We start from the raw sequence: 24,240 nt of genomic DNA, 5'->3' as shown, positions 1-24,240 counted from the left end.
GGGATGGGCCTCTCCTCTTGTCGCTGCATGTGCCAGCAGATCACTCCTGGGGCCTCAGTTTCCCCATGCGTGATCTATGATGGGATTGCGTGCTATGTAAACCAAAGCACCATCCCACGGCTGTGTTAGGAAACAGGCTTAGTGAGCGAAGGGGCTTATCTGGAGCCATTAGAGATCTAAATGCAGGCCTGACATAGACCTGCTTCCCAGTCTCAGATGGAGGGCCTCTGTTGGTCAGACTATTACCCTGTCACTGGGCCATGCACCCAACATTACTGTCCCCTCACCCACACTGTTTCTCAGGATTCCTGCCAATTGTGCCAGACTCGACATCTGACCCAGTGTCCCAGAGACTCAGTGGCGTGGGACACAATCTGAGAAAGTAGAGGGAGCTTGAACTGGAAGGGGGCCAAGTCTCTGCCAGGACCATGCCCAGAAGCTGACTGATGGGGAAGAGGCAGAGAAGGCCTGAGGGCAGTGGAGGTGAGGGAGCTCTGAGCTCCAACTTCCATTTCACTACCTCCCTTGGCTGCCCCTGAGTTTGGCAGGCTGGGTCTTTTCAGCAAATATCTTTTTATTATTATTATTTTTTGAGACAGTCTCGCTCTGTTGCCCAGGCTGCAGTGCAGTGGTGCGATCTCCGCTTATGGCAACCTCCACCTCCCGAGTTCAAGTGATTCTCCTGCCTCAGCCTCTTGAGTAGCTGGGATTACAGGCACCTGCCACCACACCCAACTAATTTTTGTATTTTTAGTGGAGACAGGGTTTCACCATGTTGGCCAGGCAGATCTCGAACTCCTGACCTCAAGTGATCCGCCCGCCTCTGCCTCCCAGTGTTGGGATTACAGGCGTGAGCCACTGTGCCTGGTTTAGCAAATATCCTTTCATTTGAGCAGGATTCAGCAGCTTCCTGCTCCTCAAGGCCAAACACACCCCAACAGTCCCTCCTGGAAAGAGCATCAAACCCAGCTCATGGGCCCCTCAAAGCCCAGTGCAGAGGGGTCCCCTGTAGTTCCCCTTCACTTTCTCTCTAACCTGGCCTGAGACCTGCCACAACCAGTCTCCCCAACATGGGAGGGGCCTGTGGCTTCCTCAGGCCCAGTCTCAGGGGGCAGGGAGGTGGCATGGTACAACGGCAGGTGTTGGCACTGGGGTCCAAGGTGGGGGAATCTCAGCTCCGCCACCCACAGGCTGTGCGACCTAAGGCACGCTGCTGGCCTCTGAATCTCTGCGGCTCTGTTTCAGGGCTGTTAAGGGAGAGTCAGTCATTGAACAAGTCCCAAATCCTCCCTAAGTGCCCTCACTGTGATTAAGGATGGGCAAGTGAACAAGCAGAGGTTTGGGGTTCTGACCATAGACATTTCACCTTAAAAATAGGACTGATTTTGCATTTGGCTTCCTGGTACACCTAAGTTTATTTCAATATAAAAGAATGGGTTTTTTGTTGTTTTTTGAGATGGAGTCTTGCTCTGTTGCCCAGGCTGAAGTGCAGTGGCGCAATATCGACTCAAGCAATTCTCGTGCCTCAGCCCCCTGAATAGCTGGCATTACAGGTGCACACCACCACGCCTGAGCTAATTTTTGTATTTTTAGTAGAGATGGGGTTTCACCATGTTGGCCAGGCTGATCTTGAACTCCTGACCTCAGGTGATCCTCGTCTTCCCAAAGTGCTGGGAATACAGATGTGAGCCACTGCGCCTGGCCCAATATAAAGAAATGTTTTAAACTGCCTACTTCCCCTATCTTCCCAGACCCTAAATATTTGAAGATGATGCTCTAGGTGGTTTGATATGCGGCTTCAAGGACTTTGAGTATGTCACCATCTCTTCCAAGGCACATGGGCGCAGACCTGATGGGCTGTTCATCAGAGGGCCCCACTAAGGACAGGACCTCTTCCTAACCTTGGTGGGCGGCAGCATAGGGGGTGCCTGCCTGGGCTGAACCCCACCTTCAAGAGGGCAGCCCAGAGCCCCTAAGCCCCCGACCAATGAAAGGCAGGATCCCCGCGTCATGGCTGCTGAGGCCTGGGGTGATGCCCTAATGGTGCCTTGGGGAAAGGCAGGGAGTGAGACCCTAGCTTTGGGGTCCCAGGGCTCCAGTTGAGTTGGGGCTCTGCCGTAGAATTATAACCATCATCGAAGCCCCTCATTTTCCGTATTTTAGTGGAGGAGCTGCAAGACTGCCCCAGGCCAGGTCTGTGTCCCGAGCCAGGTTCCCACAGCATCACTGCCTAGTCTGTGACCTTGGTGAGTCACTTTTCCTTTTTGAGCACCTTTCCTGATTTTTTTTTTTGAGACAGAGTTTCACTCTTCTTGCCCAAGCTGGAGTGCAATGGTGTGATCTCGGCTCACTGCAACCTCCGCCTCCAGGGTTCAAGCAATTCTCCTGCCTCAGCTTCCCGAGTAGCTGGGATTACAGGCATGCAACACCATGCCTGGCTAATTTTTTGTATTTTTAGTAAAGATGGGGTTTCACCATGTTGGCCGGGCTGATCTCAAACTCCTGACCTTGTGATCCACCTGCCTCAGCCTCCTAAAGTGCTGGGATTACAGGCGTGAGCCACCACGCCCGGCCTCCCAGTTTCCTGATTTGTAAAGCACAGATAAAAATGAAAATATCAACAACCTCAGAGTTGTTCAAGATAGTATCTAGCAAGTGAGTGATGAGTCAATAGTAGTGGGTGCTCAGTCAGTAATCAATGTCATCACTGCTGGCATTCCCATCACTCCCCCAATGCCCAGATGGCGGCTCAGGCACCCTCCACTCCTCCCTGATGGGGTTACTTCCCCCTTCTCTCGTCCCTGCCCCTGCACCTGAGGAGTATGAGGCACCAGGTCACTGCAGCAGGTCCACAGGCCATCAATGCTTTAATTTTGTCAGAGGTGGGCACTGAGCAGCCCTGCTGAGGTCTCCCCAGCTACTGTGCCACAACCAGCTTCGAGCTGCCACTCTAACAGCAGAGTGCAGAGCTGGGGTCAGGGCCATAGCCCCTGGGCTGAGGAGGCCTTCTTGCAGGACCCCAACCACAGAACGAGTGGTCCTCATAACACCTGTGGCCTGCGGACTCCTCTTCCTTTTGCCAAGGAGTCTGAGATGCTTCATGCCCATCAGACCATGGGGTGGCCTTCATGGGAGACCTGCAGGGCCAGGCTGGCCAGACCTGGCCAGAAAGACTTCCCAGGGAAGATGCTTGGCTCTCTGCTCCAGGGTGGGCCATGGTATAGGGCCCTCAAAGGGGTTGTGGCTGGGGTGATCCCAGGGAGCATTGCTCCAAGTGCACAGGAGGTGGCAGCAGGGTCAGGCGAGTTCCTGTTCCAGGGACATCAGGAGGGAGGGTAGAAGCCTAGGGGGTGTGCGAGGCTGCTGGGATGAGGGAACTCAGGGGCTACCAGCTAACCAGCCTCAGCTCAATGGTTTCTCCATCCTTGGGTCTGTAGTCAGCAATACCTGCAGAAACAGATTGAGGAAGACGGGGTGAACTGGGCAGAATATCGCACCTCGCAACTTCATCTTCCAGACCCCCCACCCTGAGGCTAGGGTCTGTAAGAATCCACCTGGGGCTTGGTGGTGGGAAGCTGGAACCTCCCTAAAGCCTGCTCGAAGACTCTGAACTCGGCTTCCTACAGGGTTCCTGAGGCCATGAGCTCATCTGGTAATAAAAACACCTGACAGGCAGGGCCACACTGTCTTTGTAATACCCTAGGGGCCATCAGGAAGAGAAACTTGCACAGTGCAGTCTGGAGAACCAGGACCATGCATTAAGTCTCCCAGGAGTCAGCCTTCACTCACTAGAGAATCCAGGCTCTAGGAGGACACCTGGATTCAAGCCCCAGCTCTGTCATTCATTACTGCTGTGACTCTGGACGAGTTATTTAACCTCTGAGTGAGTGAGTGTCGGTGCTCTTGTTGGTGATGTGGGAATGCAGCCTGCAGGGGAACTGAAAGGGTCCTTTGAGAGAGCCAGGTGTCACAAATGTTTCCTTTCAATGGAGGTGCTATGGTCCAAAATGTCTGTGTCCCCCGAAAATTTATATGTTAAAACCTAACCCCAAAGGTGATGGTATCAGGAGGCCCTAGGGCTTTTGGGAGATGATTAGGTCATGAGGGTAGAGCCTCATGAATGGGATAGGAAAGTGCCATTATAGGCCGAGCAGGGTGGCTGGTACCTAGAATGCCAGCACTTTGGGAGGCCAAGGCAGGCAGATCACTTGAGCTCAGGAGTTCGAGACCAGCCTAAGCAACACAATGAAACCACATTTCTACCCAAAATACAAAAAATTAGCTGGGCTTTGTGGCATGGGCCTATGGTCACACCTACACAGAAGGCTGAGGTGGGAGGATCACTTAAGCCTGGGAGGCAGAGGTTGCAGTGAGCTGAGATCGTGATACTGCACTCAGCCCGGGTGACAGTGAGACCCCCATCTCAACAACAACAACAACAACAAAAAAAAAAAAAAAAAAAAAATTTTAAGTACCATTATAAAAGAGGTTCCTTCAGTAGGCAAGAGCCAGGAAAATACTTTTCAAAAAAATTAAAAAACAAGGCCCCATAGAGTTGCGTTGTTCCTTCTACCATGTGAGAACACAGCCAGCAGGTACCACCAGAAAGTCGGCCCTCATCAGACACTGAATCTGTCAGTGTCCTGATCTTGGACTTCCCAACCTCCAGAACTGTAAGAAATACATTTCTGTTATTTTATTTTATTTTGAGATGAGTTTTGCTCTTGTTGCCCAGGCTGAAATGCAATGGCATGATCTCAGCTCACTGCAACCTCCGCCTCCTGGGTTCAAGCGATTCTCCTGCCTCAGCCTCCCGAGTAGTCGGGATTACAGGTGCCTGCCACCACCCCTAGCTAGTTTTTTGTATTTTTAGTAGAGACAGGGTTTCACCATGTTGGTCAGGCTGGTCTGGAACTCCTGATCTCAGGTGATCCACCTGCCTTGGCCTCCCAAAGTGCTGGAATTATAGGCATGAGCCATTGCACCTGGCCTCATTTCTGTTTATAAGCCACCCAGTTTATAGTATTTTGTAATAGCAGCTTCAATGGACTAAGACAAAAGGGAACTCAAAATTATAACTCCCATCCACTTTCCACCCCAAGGAAGATAGAGGAGTGATTTATGCAACTGGTTGATTTGGGAAGAATAAACTAGGCATGTGTAGCCTGGGCTCTCTCTATTTTTCTCCTGGGAGCGGGCTTCCTGCTAGACTCAAGGGCAGAGGGGACAGGAGGTAGAGGCTACAACTGCCCAGGTCTGCTTCCTGCCTGGATCCACCTAGCTCTCACCCTCCTGTCTTTACCAGTAATAGAACTGGCCAGACTTGGGGTCTCCATCTGTAGCTCCTATTTTTTATTCCTCAATTTATTTAGAATGATGGCAAGAAAAAAGAATGCTTTTTTGTGGGCTCCCTCAGAAAGTCCCACTTTCTCTAAAGCACTCGCCACAATGCTTGACACATGGTAAGTGCCCCAGAAAAGTTCTTTAGGGGTGGAGTATAAAAGCAACTTAAGTAGCAAGAGTAAGGACAGATGACCTTTAAGGGTCTGTTTGCAGGCCAGGCGTGGTGGCTCACATCTGTAATCCCAGCACTTTGGGAGGCTGAGGCAGGCAGATCACTTGAGGTCAGGAGTTCGTGACCAGCCTGGCCAACATGGTGAAACCCCATCTCTACTAAAAATACAAAAATTAGCTGGGCATGGTGGCACACGCCTGTAATCCCAGCTACTTGGGAGGCTGAGGCAGGAAAATTGCTTGAACTCAGAAGGCAGAGGCTGCAGTGAGCTGAGACCTCGCCATTGCATTCCAGCATGGGCAACAGAGCAAGACTCCATCTCAAAAAAAAAAAAAAAAAAAAATATATATATATATATATATATATACACAAACATATATATATATACACACACATATATATACATACACATATATATATACACACACACATATATATACATACACACATATATACATATATATTTTATACATATATACACATACATATATTTTATATCTACACATACATATATATATTTTATATATATACACATACATGTATTTTATATATATACACACATACATTTTATATATATACACACATACATATATATATTTTATATATATACGCACATATATATATACACATACATATATATTTTATATATATATATATATACACACATACATATATTAGTTTTACCAACTAGAAATTTTTAAATTATACATGTGGGCAACATTAAATTTCCATTGGATAGCATGGCTCCATTTTTTATGAAAAACTTACTGGCATATTTTTTTAAAGTATCTAGAAGAAAAGTTAATTTTGGCCAGGTGCAGTGGCTCATGCCTATAATCCCTGAACTTTGGGAGGCAGAGGCAGGCAGACCACTTGGCCTCTGGAGTTTGAGACCAGCTTGGCCAACATGGTGAACTCCCATCTCTACCACAAATAGAAAAATCAGCCGGGCATGGTGGTGTGTGCCTGTAGCCCCAGCTACTCAGGAAGCTGAGGTGGGAGGATCACTTGAGCCTGGAAGATTGAGGCTACAGTGAGCTGAGATTGTGCCACTGCACTCTGGTCTGGGTGACAGAGCAAGACCCTATCTCAAAAAACAAAACAAAACAAAAAAAACACGTTATTTTGGCTGGGCGCAGTGGCTCACGCCTGTAATCCCAGCACTTTGGGAGGCCGAGGCTGGTGAGGATCACCTGAGGTCAGGAGTTCAAGAACAGCCTGGCCAACATGGTAAAACCCTGTCTGTACTAATAATACAAAAAAATTAGCTGGCCATGGTGGCAGGCGCCTGTAATCCCAGCTACTAGGGAGGCTGAGGTGGAAGAATCACATGAACCTAGGAGGCAGAGGTTGTAGTGAACCGAGATCGCACCACTGCACTCCAGCCTGGGCAACAAGAGCGAAACTCCGTCTCAAAATAGAAATAAAGACGTTATTCCTAGGTAGTATATTCGTGATTTTAACTTTCTTCTAGTTTTTTTTTTTTTTGTAATCTATCTGGTTTCCTAGAATTTCCACAAGAACTTGCATAAAAATTCTAAGACTTCAGTTCAATGTATTATATCCAACTTTGAGCATCAGTGATTTTGTGAAGCTGTGGCCCAGGAAGGTGCTATGGGTAAGTTTGGGGTAGGGGACACATCCAGGGTGTCAGGCCATGACTCACCTTGCAACAGGGGGGTGTCGGGGTCTCGGAGGAGCTGCCAGAACTCCCTTTCTCTGGCCGCTTTCCCCATCACGGAGGTCAAGTAGGGGCCTGACAAGGAGGCCTGTGTTTCATATCTACAAAAGGGAAAGGCAAAGAGGAAGAGAAGAGGTGGCTGTTGTCCCTAAGGGGAGAGGCAGAGCTCACCCACAGCAGCAAAATCCCTTCCAAGCTCTCTGGGCCGACACTCATCAAACCCTTCCCGGGCCACCTGGCCACAGATCTGTGCTCTCAACTTCCACCTCCTTCCCCTCCAGACCCCCGATCCCGCCTGCTCAGGCTTCATCCTCTCCACACTGACCATGACCATGGCCTCCAGGAAAGGGGCATCTATTATGTTATCAGCTCAGCAATTGTCCCCTCTCTGGGGGGCTGATGTTATGGGGGATGAGAATCAGAAGCTGCTGGTGTCACCTAGAATGTGTACAATGTACAATGAGAGAGGGTGAAGCCTGCGTGCAGAGAGAGGCAGGGTCATGGGAAGTGGAGGCAGAGACACCTGGCAGTGGCACTGGGTCTCTGTGGCTCAGTGGCATTCCCCTCTTCTCGGGGCTGCATGGCTCAGCCTCCTCTCTGATTCTACGTGCTCTACACTCACTGTTGTGGAGAGGCTTGGAGTTTGATTTCTGGCCCTGGCAGCCAAAAGACTCCTCACTCACACTCCCCCTTCCCTGAGCTTCTGGCCTCCAACTTTGAGTTTCACCACTCTGTCTGGATGCCACTGCCACAGGAAGCCTCTTAAAACTCCGTGGGCCTGGGCCAGGCACAGTGGCTAAAGCCTGTAATCCCAGCACTTTGGGAGGCCGAGGCAGGCAGATCACCTGAGGTTGGGAGTTCGAAACCAGCCTGACCAACATGAAGAAATCCCATCTCTACTAAAAATACAAAATTAGCTGGGTGTGGTGGTTCATGCCAGTAATCCCAGCTACTGGGGAGGCTGAGGCAGGAGAACCATTTGAACCCGGGAGGTAGAGGTTGCAGTGAGCTGAGATTGTACCATTGTACCCCAGCCTGGGCAACAAGAGCAAAACTCCATCTCAAAACAAAACAAAACAAAACAAAACTCCTTGGGCCAGGTCCTTCATCCCTCCCACAGGAGGAAGCAGCATGATCAGGGCCTCCCCTGGAAGAAGAGCTTGAAGAGTGGGATTTGCCAGAGAAGGGAGGAGAGCGGGGCAGAGCTGAGAGGAGGCAGAGAGAAGAAAGGCACACAGGTGCACAAAATTTGGGGGAATGGTCTTTCAAAAGAGTGGGGTCAGGCCAGGCATGGTGGCTCATGCCTGTAATCCCAGCACTTTGGGAGGCCACGGCGGGTGGATCACTTGAGGTCAGGAGTTCGTGACCAGCCTGGACAACATGGTGAAACCCCATCTCTACTAATAATATGAAAATTAGGCTGGGCATGGTGGTGCACGCCTGTAATCCCAGCTATTCAGGAGGCTGAGGCAGGAGAATCACTTGAACCTAGTAGGCAGAGGTTGCAGTGACCTGAGATTGCACCACTGCACTCCAGCCTGGATGACAGAGCAAGACTGCTTCTTAAAAACAAAAGCAAACAAACAAACAAAAAATAACAACAAATGAGCAGGTTCTGGGAGAATGCAAATGACCGAAAATGAGGTGAGACCATCAAGGTAACGGGAATGATGTGAACAAATGCATCTTCTAGAAAGTGCCCTCTGGGGTAGTACAGCCCTAAGTTATTGATGGTTGCAGTCTTAGAGAGGGAGAGATTTTTTTGGTTTTAAGTAACACAGGCTGGGCGCAGTGGCTCACATCTGTAATCCCAGCACTTTGGGAGGCAGAGGTGGGTGGATCACCTGAGGTCGGGAGTTTGAGACCAGCCTGGCCCACATAGTGAAACCCTATTTCTACTAAAAATACAAAAACTGGCCAGGCATGATGGTGGGCCCCTATAATCCCAGCTACTCAGGAGGCTGAGGCAGGAGAGTTGCTTGAACCCAGGAGGTGGAGGTTGCAGTGAGCCGAGATCGTGCCACTGCACTCCAGCCTGGGCGACAGAGTGCAACTCTGTCGCAAAAAAAAAAAAAAAACCAAAAAAAATCTATTTGGGGTGACTTAAGCGAAGGGAAAGTACTGTTCTAAGGAATGTCACAGAGTAGCCCTTTTCCCATTCCTTAACTCTGCAGGGCCATGTGGCTGCACAGGGCTACCTCTCTCCACATCTGTCTGTCTGTCTGTGTCTGCAGTTGAGCTTTCTCTGCTGTGCATTCAGGGACCTCAAACATAGTCTTCATGCCTGAACCCAGTTGAGGCATCCACGCACACTAACAAGAGAACCATTTCTCAGACTGGAGTCCACAGCGTCTTCCCAGAGATCCCCGAGCTCTGAATAAAAATGTTAAATTCTAATTGTCTTTCATTTTGATGACAATATTCAAACACGAATACCAGCCAGTTCTGGGTAATCTCAGTCTGTGGGTCTGAGCCCTCCCAAGGGCACTCAGCCTATGTGTGGCCATCAGTGACTGCGCTGGTGCCCAGCAGCATTGCGCTATGTGCCATAGGCCACAGGAAGGGAACGGAGGTGGCCCTCAGTGAATGAAGTGGCTGAGCCAGGCCAGGAGTGCCCAGGCTTCACTGCAGCTAGAATACACGGAGGTGCTAAAGCGCAGGCCAGCACCTCCGCAGAGCATCCTTATTTGAATGGTATTGATTTTTATACTTTTCTATTTAATTTACAAAGTTGTTGGGGATTTATATTTATAGCTGTCTAGAGCTAGAAAGAGAAAGGACTTTTTTTGTGTGTGGTAGAGACAGGCTTTCACCATGTTGGCCTGGCTGGTTTTGAACTCCTGGCCTCAAGTAATCTGCCCACCTTGGCCTCCCAAAGTGCTGGGATTACAGGTGTTAGCCATCACACTGAGCCCTTTTTTTTTTTTTTTTTTTTTTTTAAGACAGAGTCTTCTTCTGTCATCCAGGCTTCAGGACAGTGACGTCATCATAGCTCACTGCAGCCTTGAACTCCTGGGCTCAAGCAGTCCTCCCACCTCAGGCTTCTGGGTAGCTAGGATTACAGGTGCACACCATCATGCCCAGCTAATTTAAAAAATTTTTTTGTAGAGATGGCAGTCTCACTATGTTGCCCAGGCTGGTCTCGAACTCCTGGGCTCAAGTGATCCTCCTGCCTCAGCCTCCCAAGTCACTGGTATTACAGGAGTGAGCCACCAGCTCTGGCCAAAGACTTTATATTCAGTAAACTTATCAGTACACATCTAAGTCATATTATAGAAGAAATAACTTAACCTGGGGTCTGGGAGAATGTTTGTACTTCAGAGGAGTCTCTGCATATCTCTGGTCTGAGATTCTCTGGCCTAGAGGACCCGAAGGAGCCAACTGTGGGCCCTCCCTGGATGCAGGATGCTGTTTTCCAGGAACTCCCACTGGGGACAGAAATTGGGGCCCACTGGGGACAGAAATAGGCCCATGATTCTAGGGGAGAAGTCTGTGGTGTGCGTGACCTGGTGGAAGGCATTCAACTTCTCTGGGCTGGACTCCCCACTGATAACATGAGAACTACATTCATCTTATTTCATCATGGACAGGACCTGTTATCAAACAGCAGTCCAGACGTGCTCATTCTCAGACTGGTCTAAGCTCAGGGTGAGAAGCAAGTGTAAGGACATTGTCCAACCTCTTTGAGGTAATTAATAACAGGATTGGGCCAAACTTATTTCATAATAAAAGTTATTATTCTGGCCAGCCACGGTGGCTCACGCCTATTATCTCAGCACTTTTGGAGGCCAAGGTGGGTAGATCGCTTGAGTCCAGGAGTTTGAGACCAGTCTGGGCAACATGGAGAAACCCCATCTCTACCAAAAATAAAAAAAAATATTTGCCAGGCGTGGTGGTGCATGCACGTTGTTCCCAGCTACCTGGGAGGCTAAGGTGGGAGGATCATCTGAGCCCGGAAGGTTGAGGCTGCAGTGAGCTGTGATTATGCCACTGCACTCTAGCCTAGGTGACAGAGTAAGACCCTGTCTCAAATAAAATAAAATATAATAAAATAAAAGTTCTTATTCTGGGCCGGGCGCAGTGGCTCACGCCTATAATCCCGGCATTTTGGGAGGCTGAGGCAGACAGATCACTTGAGGTCAAGAGTTCAAGACCAGCCTGGCCAAAATGGCGAAATCCCATCTCTACTCAAAATATAAAAATTAGCCAGGTATGGTGGTGCATGCCCATAGTCCCAACTACTCGGGAGGCTGAGGAAGGAGAATTGCTTGAACCTGGTAGGTAGCTGCTGAAGTGAGCTGAAATTGTGCCACTGCAACCCAGTCTGGGCGACACAGGGAGACTCCATCTCAAAAAAAAGTAGATGGGTGTAGTGGTGCATACCTGTAGTCCCTGCTACTTGGATAATTTGAGGCTGCAGTGAGCTATGATTGTGCCACTGCACTTCAGCCTGGGTAACAGAGGGAGACCTTGCCTAAATAAATACACGGCCAGGCGCGGTGGCCCATGCCTGTAATCCCAGCACTTTGGGAGGCCGAGGCAGGCAGATCACCTGAGTTCAGGAGTTAGAGACCAGCCTGGCCAACATAGTAAAACCCCGTCTCCACTAAAAATACAAAAATTAGCTGGGCATGGTGGCATGCGCCTATAGTCCCAGCTACTCAGGAGGCTGAGGCAAGAGAATCACTTGAACCCAGGAGGCAGAGGTTGCAGTGAGCCGAGATTGTGCCACTGCACTCCAGCCTGGGTGACAGAGGGAGGCTCTGTCTCAAAATAAATAAATAAATAAAAATAAACAAATACACAAACACGAGTTGGGCCTCCAGAGCCTGGGTAATAGAGTGAGACTCTGTCTCAAAAAAAAAAAAAAAAAAGTTATTATTCTGGCTGAGCATGATGGCTCGCACCTATAATCCCAATATTTTGAGAGCCTGAGGTGTGAGGATGGTTTGAGGCCAGGAATTTGAGACCAGCCTGGACAACAGAGAGAGACCCTACCTCAAAAAAAAAAAAAACAAAATTAGCCAGGGATGGGTGGCACGTGCCTATAGTCTCAGCTATTCGGAGGGCTGAGGCAGGACAGTAGGGTTGCTTCATCCCCAGAGTTCGAGGCTGCAGTGAGATGTGATTGCACCATTACACTCCAGCCTGGGTGACAGATTGAGACCCTGTCTCTTAAAAACAAACAAAAAAAACAGTCCTTACTCTGATGAAAGCAACGCTGTGTTGAGTGCTTGCTATGTGCTGGACCTTGCACATATAAAAAGCACATGCCACTATCTCTATGTGTACCAACTCCTGGACTCTTCATACTGGCCCTGCAGGGAGGGGGCACAACTGTTCTCCTCGGTGAACTGTGGGTGCCTACCTGGAACCTAGCTGGTTAGAGCTGGGATTCCAACTGGGGGGCTCTGCCTCCAGAGCCTGCTCTCTCAATGACAATGCTGGCCTATGGCTCCCTGTTTCCATAACACCGTGGGCAAGAAAGGAGCGGAGCAGATAGAAGCAGAAGCAGGGCCAGTGTCTCTCCCAAGGGAACCCTCTCCTCTGTCCCCCATCTCTTCTGTAACCCTGTATCAGGCATGTGAGGTTGGGTGGGGTGAGGACTGGGAGGTGGGAGTCTCACGTGAATCCTCCTAACTCATGGGCCTTCTTCAGGACATCTTCCACGGTGGACCCGGCAAGAACAGAGATGGACTGTCTGTACCGTGACAAGAGGCTAAGCACCTGCAGTGTGACACTGATGATCTCTTGGGTCTGAGGAATGGTCTCAGCAGCTGGTTCCAACATGACTGTGCCAGGGAGAAAGGAAGGGGCAGCTGGTGTGAGGACAGGGAGCCTGGATGTTAGTCTTCCTGTCTTCCCTCAAAGACACCTGGACTTTGTCCTTTCCCATGTCCTCATCTCCATCAATGCCACCACCACCTGCTCAGCCAAAACCTGGCTTCCATCCCGGCCTCCCCTATCCCTCATTCCCCACATCCCCCACCACCCAAGATCAGGCCCCTCACTGGTTTCTCTGCTTCCAGTACCCTTCCTCCCACCTCTCTGGCACCTAGCACTCCAGAAGGCTCTTCCTACAACACGCATTTGTTCACAACGCATCTCTGTTACCCTGATGGGCTCACCTCCTCTTCATTCACCTGCCTTCCACTCCCACTCATTCTCCCAGATCCCACTCTTTTGCAAGACCATTTCTCAAAATTCCCCCAAACTCTGTGCACCTGTGTCTTTGTTCTTGCTGCCTCTTCTTGGCTCCATTCTATCCATTCTTGTTTTTTTTTGGAGACAGTCTCACACTGTCGCCCAGGCTGGAGTGCAATGGCGCGATCTCGGCTCACTGCAACCTGTTTCCGAGGTTCAAGTGATTCTTGTGCCTTAGCCTCCCTAGTAGCTGGGATTATAGGCGTCTACCACCATGCCTGGCTAATCTTTTGTATTTTAGTAGAGACAAGGTTTCACCATGTTGCCCAGGCTGGTCTCAAACTCCTGGGCTCAGGCAATCCACCCGCCTCAGCTTCCCAGAGTGCTAAGATTACAAAGCACGAGCCACCATGTCCAGCTTCCTTCTTCTCCATTCTTTTTTTCTTTTTTTCTTTTTTGAGACATAGTCTCACTCTGTCACCCAGACTGGAGTGCAGTGGTGCAATGTCGGTTCACTGCAACCTCCACCTCTGAGGTTCAAGTGATTCTCTTGCCTCAACCTCCTGAGTAGCTGGGATTACAGGCGCCCGCCACCACACCTGGCTACTTTTTTGTATTTTTAATAGATGAGGTTTTGCCATGTTAGCCAGGCTGGTCTCGAACTCCTGACCTCAGGTGAGCCACCTGCCTAGGCCTCCCAAAGTGTTGGGATTACAGGCATGAGCCACTGCACCTGGCCTCCTTCTCCATTCTTAATTGGCAAATCCCAATCACCTCCTCAGCCCCTCTCTCAGAGGAAGCCTGGATCATGCTGCTACTGGGGCTTATCATGTTGTATTAGAGTTAACCAAAATGTGTCTCTCCTCCATTCATTCATTCATTCATCCATTCATCCATCCATCCATCCATTCAAACATTTCTGTACTGGGTATCACACAAGCGGTATGCCCAGAGCTCTCCAATTAGTGTCTTCATCCCCACACTGTGAGCTTCTAGAAGCTGTGACCACATTTTGGCTGCTGTGTCCCATGCACACCCACAAACTTGTGCTGACTCAGCAAATCAGGATGAAGCAACCTCCCCTCACTGGGACATCAACGGGTACGCAGCAGATTGTAAAGGGCTGTGCTTCCGCAAAAAGGCTGGGCTACCTCGTGGTGCCAGGCAGTCTGGGAAGATCAGATCAATGTAGGTCTTGTGGTTCAGAACGGGCAGCAGCTGGGAAATCATGAGAGCATTCTGGAAGGCTCCGTCCTGCAGACTGGCCAACAAAGCAACCCTCGCCTTGAGACATGCTGTTCCCAGCTCTGCCCCAGGCAGGGGGGAGGTCATGAGCAACTGGTGATAGAGTGGGGAAGAGAGGGAGGAGGTCAGCCGGTGGGGAGGGGCTAGGTGTTCCAGCCCCTGACCACTCCACCCGACTGTTCCCCAGGCTGGCCATGGCTCCAGGGTCTCTTTCCCACCTGTAATGCCAATGGGGTGCTGTAGACATTCCCAAAGTGGCCCTCGGGGGTCTGGGCCTTCAAGATCTTCTCTCGCACTGTCCTGATGGCCATGGTGATCCGTTGTCTCCGATCAGGGTTGAAGTTTGAGCGCTTCAGACAGGTGAATGCCAAGCCTGCCATGGCTGCTGTGTCTTGAAGGGGGGAACAGAACATGCGATGAGCTGGAGAGCCAAGGGGCCAGGACAGGCAGGGGCTTGAGGGTCAGGCCCTTGTAGCTATGGGCAACCACAGGAGGGCTTGGAGAAGAAGGGCAACATGGTCAGATCAGCTAAGGGCACCAACTCAACCTGGTCTGCCCAAGACTTTCCTTGTCTGGACTCTGAAACTCCTATGTCCCAGGAAACTGCTTATTTTTGGGCAAACTGGTTTGGCTGATCACTCTGCAACTTGAGGGCTAGAGGTCAGGGAGAAGGACTGGAGGAGGGAGGCCCAAGAGGACTTGACCCCATACCACCTATTTCCAAACTTGGCTGCACATTGGAATAACTAGGGGAGTTTTATTTTATTTTTTATTTTTTGAGACAGTCTCACTCACTCTGCTGCCCAGGCTGGAGGGCAGTGGTGCGATCTCCGCTCACTACAGCCTCCGCCTCCCAGGTTCAAGTAATTCTCCTGCCTCAGCCTCCCGAGTAGCTGGGACTACAGGCATGTGCCACCATGCCCGGCTAACTTTTGTATTTTTAGTAGAGATGGGGTTTCACCATGTTATCTGGGCTGGTCTCTAACTTCTGGCCTCAAAAGATCCACCTACCAGCTCCAAAGCTGGCTCACAGCTGGAGCATCACCCATGAGCCCTCACCAATTCATCCCTAAAGGACTTGATAGAGAGGGGTCCCAAGGAAAGGTGAGTATGGGGCCAGGGTATGGAGGTCATCAGTACAGGCCTGGGGACTGAGGGAATGCCAGCTTGGCCTTGGCAAGGTCTGACTTACCCACAGAGTGGTGGCCCTGGTGGAAAGGTTCCACAGCATACAGGAGTTTGTCCACCACGCTGTCATGGACCCGCTTCTGGTGGAGACATAGGGCCAGAATGCCCAGGCCATACTGGTAGTAGCTAGTGTGGGGGTGGCCCTTGTGATCATGCCCTGGGAGGGAAAAAAAAACAGAGGGGTTGCCTTTCTGCCCCCACCCAGCAGCCAGCCCCACCAGGACATGGGACCCCTAGCCTGCACTTTCCAACACGCTCCTTTGGGTCATGGGATCCTTCATTCCTTCATTGCCTCAGCCCATACGTGCTGAGGTCTCACTGTGTGTCAGACACTATGCTTAGAGGAAGCAGAAGACCCATGGCAGACGGGCACTGCGCAGTTTGGGCCTCAACCATAGCAATTGCTCATGAGACTGCAATTGTAATGGGAATGCAGACCAAGTAGTGATATTTGGGTGGCTGGGGAGTCAAGGCAGGATTCTCCAAGGAGGTAATGCTGGAGAGGGCTGGGGATGGGTGGAGGCAGAGCCAAAGGTAGAGCAGGAGTGAACTGCACGTAGGGAAGCCAGTCCAGATGGAGGAAGCCTGTATGAAGAAACTGGCTTATGAGTTGAGAGATGAGAGACAGCCGGTATGGCTGGAGCCCAGAGACAGCAGGTGTGTGTGGGAGGCAGAGAATGGATGAGCAGAGCCTGGGGAGAAGGTAAGGGTAGAAAGGCTGGGCCACATAGCAACGAGAGGCCCCTGCAGGGTTTAAGCAGTGCCAGCAAGATCAGGTTTATATTGAAAAGGCTGGCTCTGGCTGTTGTATGCTGGATCAAGTCAGGGCAGGAGAGCTAGTAGAGACAGACTATGGCGTAAGTCATAAGCAGGCTGTCCAGTTGTCCCGAAGGTGGATAATCAAGTCAATCTTGGTGGCTTGCCAATACAAGACTTGCCAATGGGCTGGATGCAGTGGCTCATGCCTGTAATCCCAGCACTTTGGGAGGCTGAGGCAGGCGGATCACCTGAGGTCAGGAGTTCGAGACCAGTCTGACCAACATGGAGAAACCCCATGTCTACTAAAAATACAAAATTAGCTGGGTGTGGTGGCGCATGCCTGTAATCCCAGCTACTCAGGAGGCTGAGGCAGGAGAATTGCTTGAACCCAGCAGGCAGAGATTGCAGTGAGCTGAGATTGTGCCATTGTACTCTAGCCTAGGCAACAAGAGCAAAACTCCATCTCAAAAAAACAAACAAACAAAAAGCAAAACAAAAAAACACAAAACACACTTGTCAATAGAGTGTGTGCAGCACGGGAAAGGCTGGATCAAGGATGGCTATGCGGACAGGTTCGAGCCTCTACGTGGGCAGTGAGATGGGCAGAGTGGATGGTGGGAAAGACACCTGGGGAGAAAACCCAAAGTTCTGATTCTTACTAGAGAATATCATCTGATGAGCCCTCCCAGCTGCTCCCCACCCCCAGCGGATGGTGTCTGCTCACCAATGGTTCTCTTCTCATCCTCCAGGAACCGCTTGAGCTGTGAGACCAGCCTGTCCCCCTTGTGGCCCCTGACAAACTTGCAGTTGGCTCTGAGAGCGAGCAGGTAGAGGGCCAGCTGGCCCATGGAAGGCTTGCCCTGGCAGTCACCGTCATCCTTGCTGAAGGCAGACGTAGGACAAGGCCAGTTAATGCCTTTGTGAGAAAGGCATCCCGTAAGCCTGCTTGGAGTGCCCACCCCACCAGCATCACAAAGTGGAAAAAATCTTAACAGTGGGAAACTTTGATAAAAGCTCGAAAAGTAAGTGTGTTGGCTATGTTGTTGTGAGGTGTATGCCACAAATATTTAATAAAGATGAACAATTAGATTCAAGGATAAACTCCAAGGGCTCCTGTGTCCAGATCTGTGCCTGCCCCACTATTTTGTCCATACTTCACCCACATGCCCCCTCCTATTTTCTTTGAGACAGAGTTTTGCTCTTGTTGCCCAGGCTGGAGTGCAGTGGCACGTTCTCGGCTCACTGCAACCTCCGCCTCCCGAGTTCAAGTGATTCTCCTGCCTCGGCCTCCCAAGTAGCTGGGATTACAGTTGCCAACCACCACCCTTGGCTAATTTTTTGGATTTTTAGTAGAGACAGGGTTTCACCATGTTGGCCAGACTGGTTTTGAACTCCTAACCTCAGGTGATCTACCCACCTTGGCCTCCCAAAATGCTGGGATTACAGGCGTGAGCCACCACACTTGGCCATATTTTTATTTTTTTTACTGAGATAGGGTCTCACTTTGTCTCCCAGGCTGGAGTGCAGTGGTGCCATCATGGCTCACTGTAGCCTTGATTTCTCAGCCTCAAAAGATACTCCCACCTTAGCCTCCGGAGAGGCAGGGACCACAGGCATGAGTCACTACACCTGGCTAATTTTTTTTTCTTTTTCTTTTTTCTTTTTTTTTAGAGATGTGATCTCAATGTTGCATAGGCCGGTCTCAAACTCCTGAGCTCAAGCAATCTTCCTGCCTCAGCCTCCCAAAATGTTGGGATTACAGGTATGAGCCACTATGCCTAGCCTTCTTTTCTCACCACCCCTGCATCCACTTCTCAAGAGGGAGTCTGAGGAAGAGGCACTCCATGGCTGGCCGATTCTTCACCTCTCATTCAAACCCCAAAACAGGCGTCTCTGTGATGCCTCTTGAAAAGGGAGCACAGAAAGATGCTGCTTTTGGATTGGTGCAGTGGCTCATGCCTATAATCCCAACACTTTGGGAATCCAAGACAGGCGGATGACCTGAGGTCAGGAGTTCAAGACCAGCCTGGCCAACATGGTGAAACCCTATCTGTACTAAAAATACAAAAATTAGCTGGGCGTGGTGGCACACACCTGTAATCCCAGCTACTCAGTTGGCTGAGGCACGAGAAATCACTTGAAGCCGGGAGGTGGAGGTAGGGGTGAGCCAAGATTGTGCCACTGCACTCTAGCCTGGGCAACAGAGAAAAAAAAAAAAAGATGCTGCTTCTGGGCTCAGTATGAAAGAGTGCGGTCATGGATTAGTGATACCTGCCTCATGCATGGAAGGGGAGCACACAGTCAGATGCTGCTTCTAGGCTCAATGTATTAGACTGCAGTCATCGATTAGTGATGTCTGCCTCAGGCACAGTAAGGGAGCATAGAGTCAGATGCTGGATCTGGGCTCATCATAAAAGAGTATAGTCATGGATTAGTGATGTCTGCCTCAGGCACAGGAGGGGCAGTAGTAGCAAGAGGAGCCCTGCATTAGCATCTCTGATCTAATTCAACCAACCCCTTCATTCTATAGATGGAGAAAGGCCCTCCATTCTATAGATGGAGAAAATTTGCCTAAGGTCTGCCCACAAAGCGGTGACAGGCCTGAACTAGTACCCAAGTTTCCTGTCTCTTAGTATGTGGAGGAATACATGGAAAAAGAAGAGTGTGTGGCAATACCCTAGGAGGCACTGCTGGTAACCAAGTTTGAGGCTGTGCAGGTAGAGGTCTTCCTTGGTCCCAGCCTGCAGGCTGGAGAGGCGCAGGCCAACATAGATGCTGGGGTTCAGGTGCTCCAGGGAAAGCCGGTCCATCCAAGGTAAGAGGTGCTGGCCCAACTTCTCTACCAGATGGCTGTCCACCTCTGTTATTTCTTAGGAAAGAAAATGGTACAAGTGAGGTCACACGGCCAGGTCACCAGCAAAGAAGTGCTTTGATGTTACCAGGGCCTTCTCCAGGGAATACATGTCCTCATCCCCACCTCCACCCAGCACACACCAACTTGCAGGGGGAAATGCAGCCATACTGAAAGGCAGTGGGAGGGGAAAAGGAGGGAAGCAGATATCCCAAAAGAGCAGTTGGAGTGAGCCAGTGAGAGAGGTGGTGGGCTGAAGGTAGAGGAAGCTACTGCCAGGCAACCACTCTGCCCATCAGCGGTGACAGTGAGACTGGATGCCAAGCTGCAGGGTGTGCCCGGGCACCTTGCCCAATCTCACTTGGTCCTCATGCCAGTCCTGTGATGTAGATACTGTCATCATTGCTTTGCACAAAAGAAGAAACAGAAGTTCAAAGTCGTGTCATGTCTTACACAAGGCTGTAGAGCCAAGGATGGACCTAACTGCAAAGCCCCCGCTCTTTGGTGTCCTGCTGAATGTGTGTGCTACCCGTTTACAAAAACATCAGCCCACATGCAGAACGTGTTACACATCAAATTTTCAAACAACGCAGACTTCCAGCTGGTGAACTGAGGCTGCCTGGTGAACTTCCTCCGTGCAGATCTCAAAATAATGCTTTTCCTGCCATCTCTGTTTAAATGAAGAGGACCTGAGATTGTGAGATGAGCTCTTAGAAAACAGTCACAGCTTGCAACCATTTACCTGTTGCTGTGGGATTTATTCGAAACTGCAACGAATATACTGAAATACTCTGGAAGCGGAAGCCTTAGGGATAGTTCCAAGAGACTTGAGCTCAGCACAGGGTAGCTTAGTTTGCCTCGGAGGCACCTTGCACTTTCGGTCCCCGTTTACTGCCTCCCAGTTGCTGCTGGGCTCCAGCTGCCTGATGGTGGCCTCCACTGTGCCATATCCCAGGGGACTAAGAAAAGGAGCTGCTGCAAGACGCCTCAGCTGCCTCCTGGTGCGAGGACCAGAGCTCCTAGAACACAGCTCCATCCTGTGGGTTTGGGTCCCACAACCTCATGTCTGTTTTCCCGACAGTCACAGATACCTGTTGCTATAAGGTTACCATCCACCAGCATGAAACCCTACATAATCCTTTGCTGTGTGGGCCCAGACCAGAGCACATGGCTGGTTTCTCACCAGATGTTAATGGAGAGAGACTTGGGGGTTGCTTTTTTCCCTTTCTGTCACTCAAAACCATTTTTTGGTGTCTATCTCCATCTCTCTGTCTCTCTCCTTCAATGTCTCTGAGGCTCTCTGGGTCTGTCTCAGTCTCTCCCAGCCTGTGTCTCTCTGGTCATCTGCCCCTCCTCACCTCTCTTTCCTTCTCCCTTTTCTTGAAATGCACAAGGGAGCTCCCTGACCTCACCCTGGGCTCTCACCTCCAGCACGATGAGTCAGCACAGGGTTAGAAACGGAAAGATCAGGATCCAGCTGTAAAGACAGACTGACAACCACAGAGCAATCTCCTTAGAAGGAAGGGGCCAGGCAGATTCACCCAGGGTAATAAAAGCAGCCTTGGGTGAGCTCTCACCCTACCAACCCAGCCCTGCCAGCTAAGGGCTGATTGTTGTTGACATTCACAAGCACAGGAGCCAGACAGAGTGGCTCACACCTGTAATACCAGCACTTTGGGAGGCCAAGGTGGGAGGATCGCTTGACCCTAGGAGTTTGAAACCAACCCTGGGCAATATAGTGAGACCTCATCTCTAGAACAAAATTTAAAAAAATAAAAAAAAAAGAGAAAAGGAAGCACAGGAGCTCACTTTGCATTAGCATTTGTACAGCGATCCCTGTCAATTTCACTACATACATACAGAACTTTAAAGTGGGAGAGCAGGTGTCATGGGATCCTTCCTTGTACTACACCAAGGAGGAATGCAGGGGAGCATTCTTAGCCCATTTTACAGATAAAGGAATGAGGCTGGGTGCAATTAAGTGACTCAGCGCAGATATTTACACCCCAAACCCCAGTTCAAGATTTCCCAGACCCCAAGGGATTGGGGCTCCTGTGGGGTCAGGCTAATGGACTAACTGTCCAAGGCTGAGGACCAGATCAGCCAGGAGGGAAAGCTCTGGCTGGTTGAACCCAGAACTCCCCTGGGGACTGTCCAGACATGAACCAAGAGCTGGGGTTCCTCGGCCCAGACCTGAGGAGTCTGACTGCATTTATGGAACACAGATGAGAGGCTTGGAGTTCTGGCCGGGTGCGGTGGCTGTAATCCCAGCAATTTGGGAGGCCGAGGCAAAAGTTTTACTTGAGGCCAGGAGTTTGAGACCAGCCCGGGCAACATGGTGAAACCCTGTCTCTACAAAAAAAAAAAAAAAATTAGCCGAGCATGGTGGTATGCACATGTAGTCCCCAGCTACTTGGGAGGCTGAGGTGGAGGGATCACTTGAACCCACGAGGCAGAGGTTGCAGTGAGCCAAGATCGTGCCACTGCACTCCAGCCTGGGCAACAGAGTGAGAACCTCTCTCAACAAAAAACAAAACAAAAAAAGAAAACGAGGCTTCAAGTTCTAAAAACTAACTTCAGCAAAGCTCTGGTAAAGGTGGAGCACCCTGAGCGGGTCACTCAGCTCCTCCAACCCTCGACTTCTTCACTCGACACCTGGACATGACTGCACCCACCTCTCTGGGTTTCCCCAGGGTCACAAGAGACCACGGTGGTGAAAGTGTATTGCTAAGCGTAATCCTAGGTGCAGAGGAGGGGAAAAGCAGCATGGGCAGCCCAAAGTCCCAAAGCCTGCCTTCTGCGCCTCCTGTCTGAAGGAGCAGCCCTGAGCCTCTAAGCTCAGACTCAGACAGGTCCCAGGAGACAGTGTGCTCCAAGAGACCCCTTGGGGCACAGAGCTGGAGCAGGCAGGACCTCCGAAGGCTCACTTCCTGCTGCCTAGAATGCGTGTCCCCCACTCCTTTCCTGCCAGCTCCTTTCCTTCCTTCGAGTCTCAGCTCCCATGTGTCCTCTCGGTCTTCAGAAAGTCTTCCTTATGCCCAGCTATTTTTAAATTTTTTTTATTTTTTGTAGAGATGGGGTCTCCCTATGTTGTCCAGGCTGACCTCAAACTGTTGAGCTCAAGCGATCCTCCCACCTCAGCCTTCCAAAACGCTGGTATTTCAGGTGGGAGCACCTAACCATTGATTTCTTTTGTCTGTCCACCTTCCCTAGAACATAAGCTCTAGGATGGCAGGGATTAGACTTGTCTCATGCTTTGCACATTCCCCAAAGGCTAACACTGGGCCTAACACAGAAAAGGCTCAGTAACTATGTGCTGAATGAATGTGTGAATGAATGACTGAATTAACGGAGGAGATCTTGTCTGGTGAGGACTCAGACATATAATCAATCGCAATAGGATGTGTTAAATGCTGAGGTCCAGCTAAGCCCAAGCTGCTATGGGAGCTCAGAAGGGCAGGTAAGTTCCCTCATCCTATGCCCTAGCCACCCTCCTAAGGACCCAGGAGGAAAGAGGCACAGGATAGAGGCAAGTTACTCACCACAGATCTCAGCGAGGGCCCCCAGGACCCCCAGAAGGAAGAGGAAGGCCCCAAGGTGCCTCATGGCAGCAGCAGGTGGGTGAGCAGTGAGCAGGAATCGGGAAAGACTCCTGGAGCTGGCCCTGCTAAGGCTGTCCTGACCACAGCCAGTCACCAATCCGAGAGAGGCAGCTTCCTGTAACTGATTAATCCTCCACGCCTGCAATGCGCTAAGTATGCAGAGGGGTGGGGCAGGGGAAGGTCTGTGGTGGCGGGGAACATAAGGCCAAAGAACAGAGGAAGGAAGGGCAGAGCAACCCTCCTGGAGGTAGGGAACAAAGGGAGGAGGAGGGCGAGTGGGACCATGTGAGACATCTTGAGGCCATCCACGTTCCTGCTTAAAGAGCCCGGGACCAGCACAGAGGCCCTGACGTCTGATCTGCCAAGTCTGTCCAACCGTGCCTGTCTGCTGTCCCCCTAGCTGTTCCAGTGTTGGATTGGCAGGACTGGGTGCCTACCTGGTACTCCTTACCGAAGGAGCCCCTGGTAGTGCCCACCTAACCCAGGACAAGGAGTGGAACGGGAGCTGCAGCTGCAGTGGTCACGTGAGCAGCACTGCTGGAGTCAGCTGTTTTTCAGCACCGCCTCCCTCAGTTGTCGGGGGAGGGGATTGTGGGGGTGGGGGAGTTGGGCAGTTGCGGCGGGTGGGTGCCTCTGGCCCCAGACCAGCCAGGCCACTTTTCTCAACCAATCCGAAAGAGCTGGGAGCCTCCTGGAGAGGACAAAACAAGTTGAAGAATGGGATTAAGTCCGGGCACGGTGGCTCACACCTGTAATCCTAGCACTTTGAAAGGCTGAGGCGGGCAGAACACTTGAGCACAGGAGTTGGAGACCAGCCTGGGCAACATGGGTAAACACTGTCTCTACAAAAAAACAAAAATTAGCCGGGCATGGTGGCAGACGCCTGTAATCCCAGCTACGTGGGGGGCTGAGGCAGGAGGATCCCTTGAACCCAGGAGGTGGAGGCTACAGTGAGCCAAGATTACACCACTGCACTCCAGCTTGGGTGACAAAGTGAGACCCCGTCTCAAAAATAAAATAAAATAAAAAGAATGAGATTGAATCAATTGAGACACAAAACTACCGGAAGCAGAGGTACTTGCCAGAACTCGGAAACTAACCACAAAAAAAATCTCTGCAAACACGAAAGAGAACAAAAGATTCCTCATCTGCCCAGCCCCACAGGAGAATCAATGTATACGAGTTAACTAGTGGTGGCTGTGTGACTTTGGCCAGGTCACTTAACTTCTCTGAGTTTAATATAGTTCTTCCTGTG

At 50.6% G+C, this 24,240-nt stretch overlaps 1 protein-coding gene across 1 annotated transcript; it reads right to left on the bottom strand.

Annotated features, from left to right (window-relative positions):
* Positions 1-2,842: 2,842 nt before the first annotated feature.
* On the bottom strand, positions 2,843-23,222 carry TCN2 (transcobalamin 2). The gene is made up of 9 exons (XM_030816104.1): positions 22,926-23,222; positions 19,209-19,401; positions 17,257-17,414; positions 15,778-15,930; positions 14,804-14,976; positions 14,492-14,678; positions 12,823-12,988; positions 7,182-7,297; positions 2,843-3,447 (listed from the first exon to the last, which is right to left on the bottom strand). Exons 1-9 carry the CDS (start codon positions 22,987-22,989, stop codon positions 3,386-3,388), a joined length of 1,272 nt encoding a protein of 423 aa, XP_030671964.1. The 5' UTR covers positions 22,990-23,222; the 3' UTR covers positions 2,843-3,385.
* Positions 23,223-24,240: the final 1,018 nt, after the last annotated feature.

This window comes from Nomascus leucogenys, chromosome 7b, assembly GCF_006542625.1.
Source record: "Nomascus leucogenys isolate Asia chromosome 7b, Asia_NLE_v1, whole genome shotgun sequence".
NCBI lineage: Eukaryota > Metazoa > Chordata > Mammalia > Primates > Hylobatidae > Nomascus > Nomascus leucogenys.
This window is presented reverse-complemented; position numbering and strand designations above follow the sequence as displayed.

Excerpts from the sequence above, each read along its gene's own strand:
- TCN2 (XM_030816104.1), bottom strand. The coding sequence starts at position 22,989 with ATGAGGCACCTTGGGGCCTTCCTCTTCCTTCTGGGGGTCCTGGGGGCC. Across the intron at positions 7,298-12,822 it reads CATGAGTTAGGAGGATTCAC|ATATGAAACACAGGCCTCCT; the intron begins GTGAGACTCCCA and ends TCCCTTTTGTAG. Across the intron at positions 3,448-7,181 it reads CGACACCCCCCTGTTGCAAG|GTATTGCTGACTACAGACCC; the intron begins GTGAGTCATGGC and ends CTGTTTCTGCAG.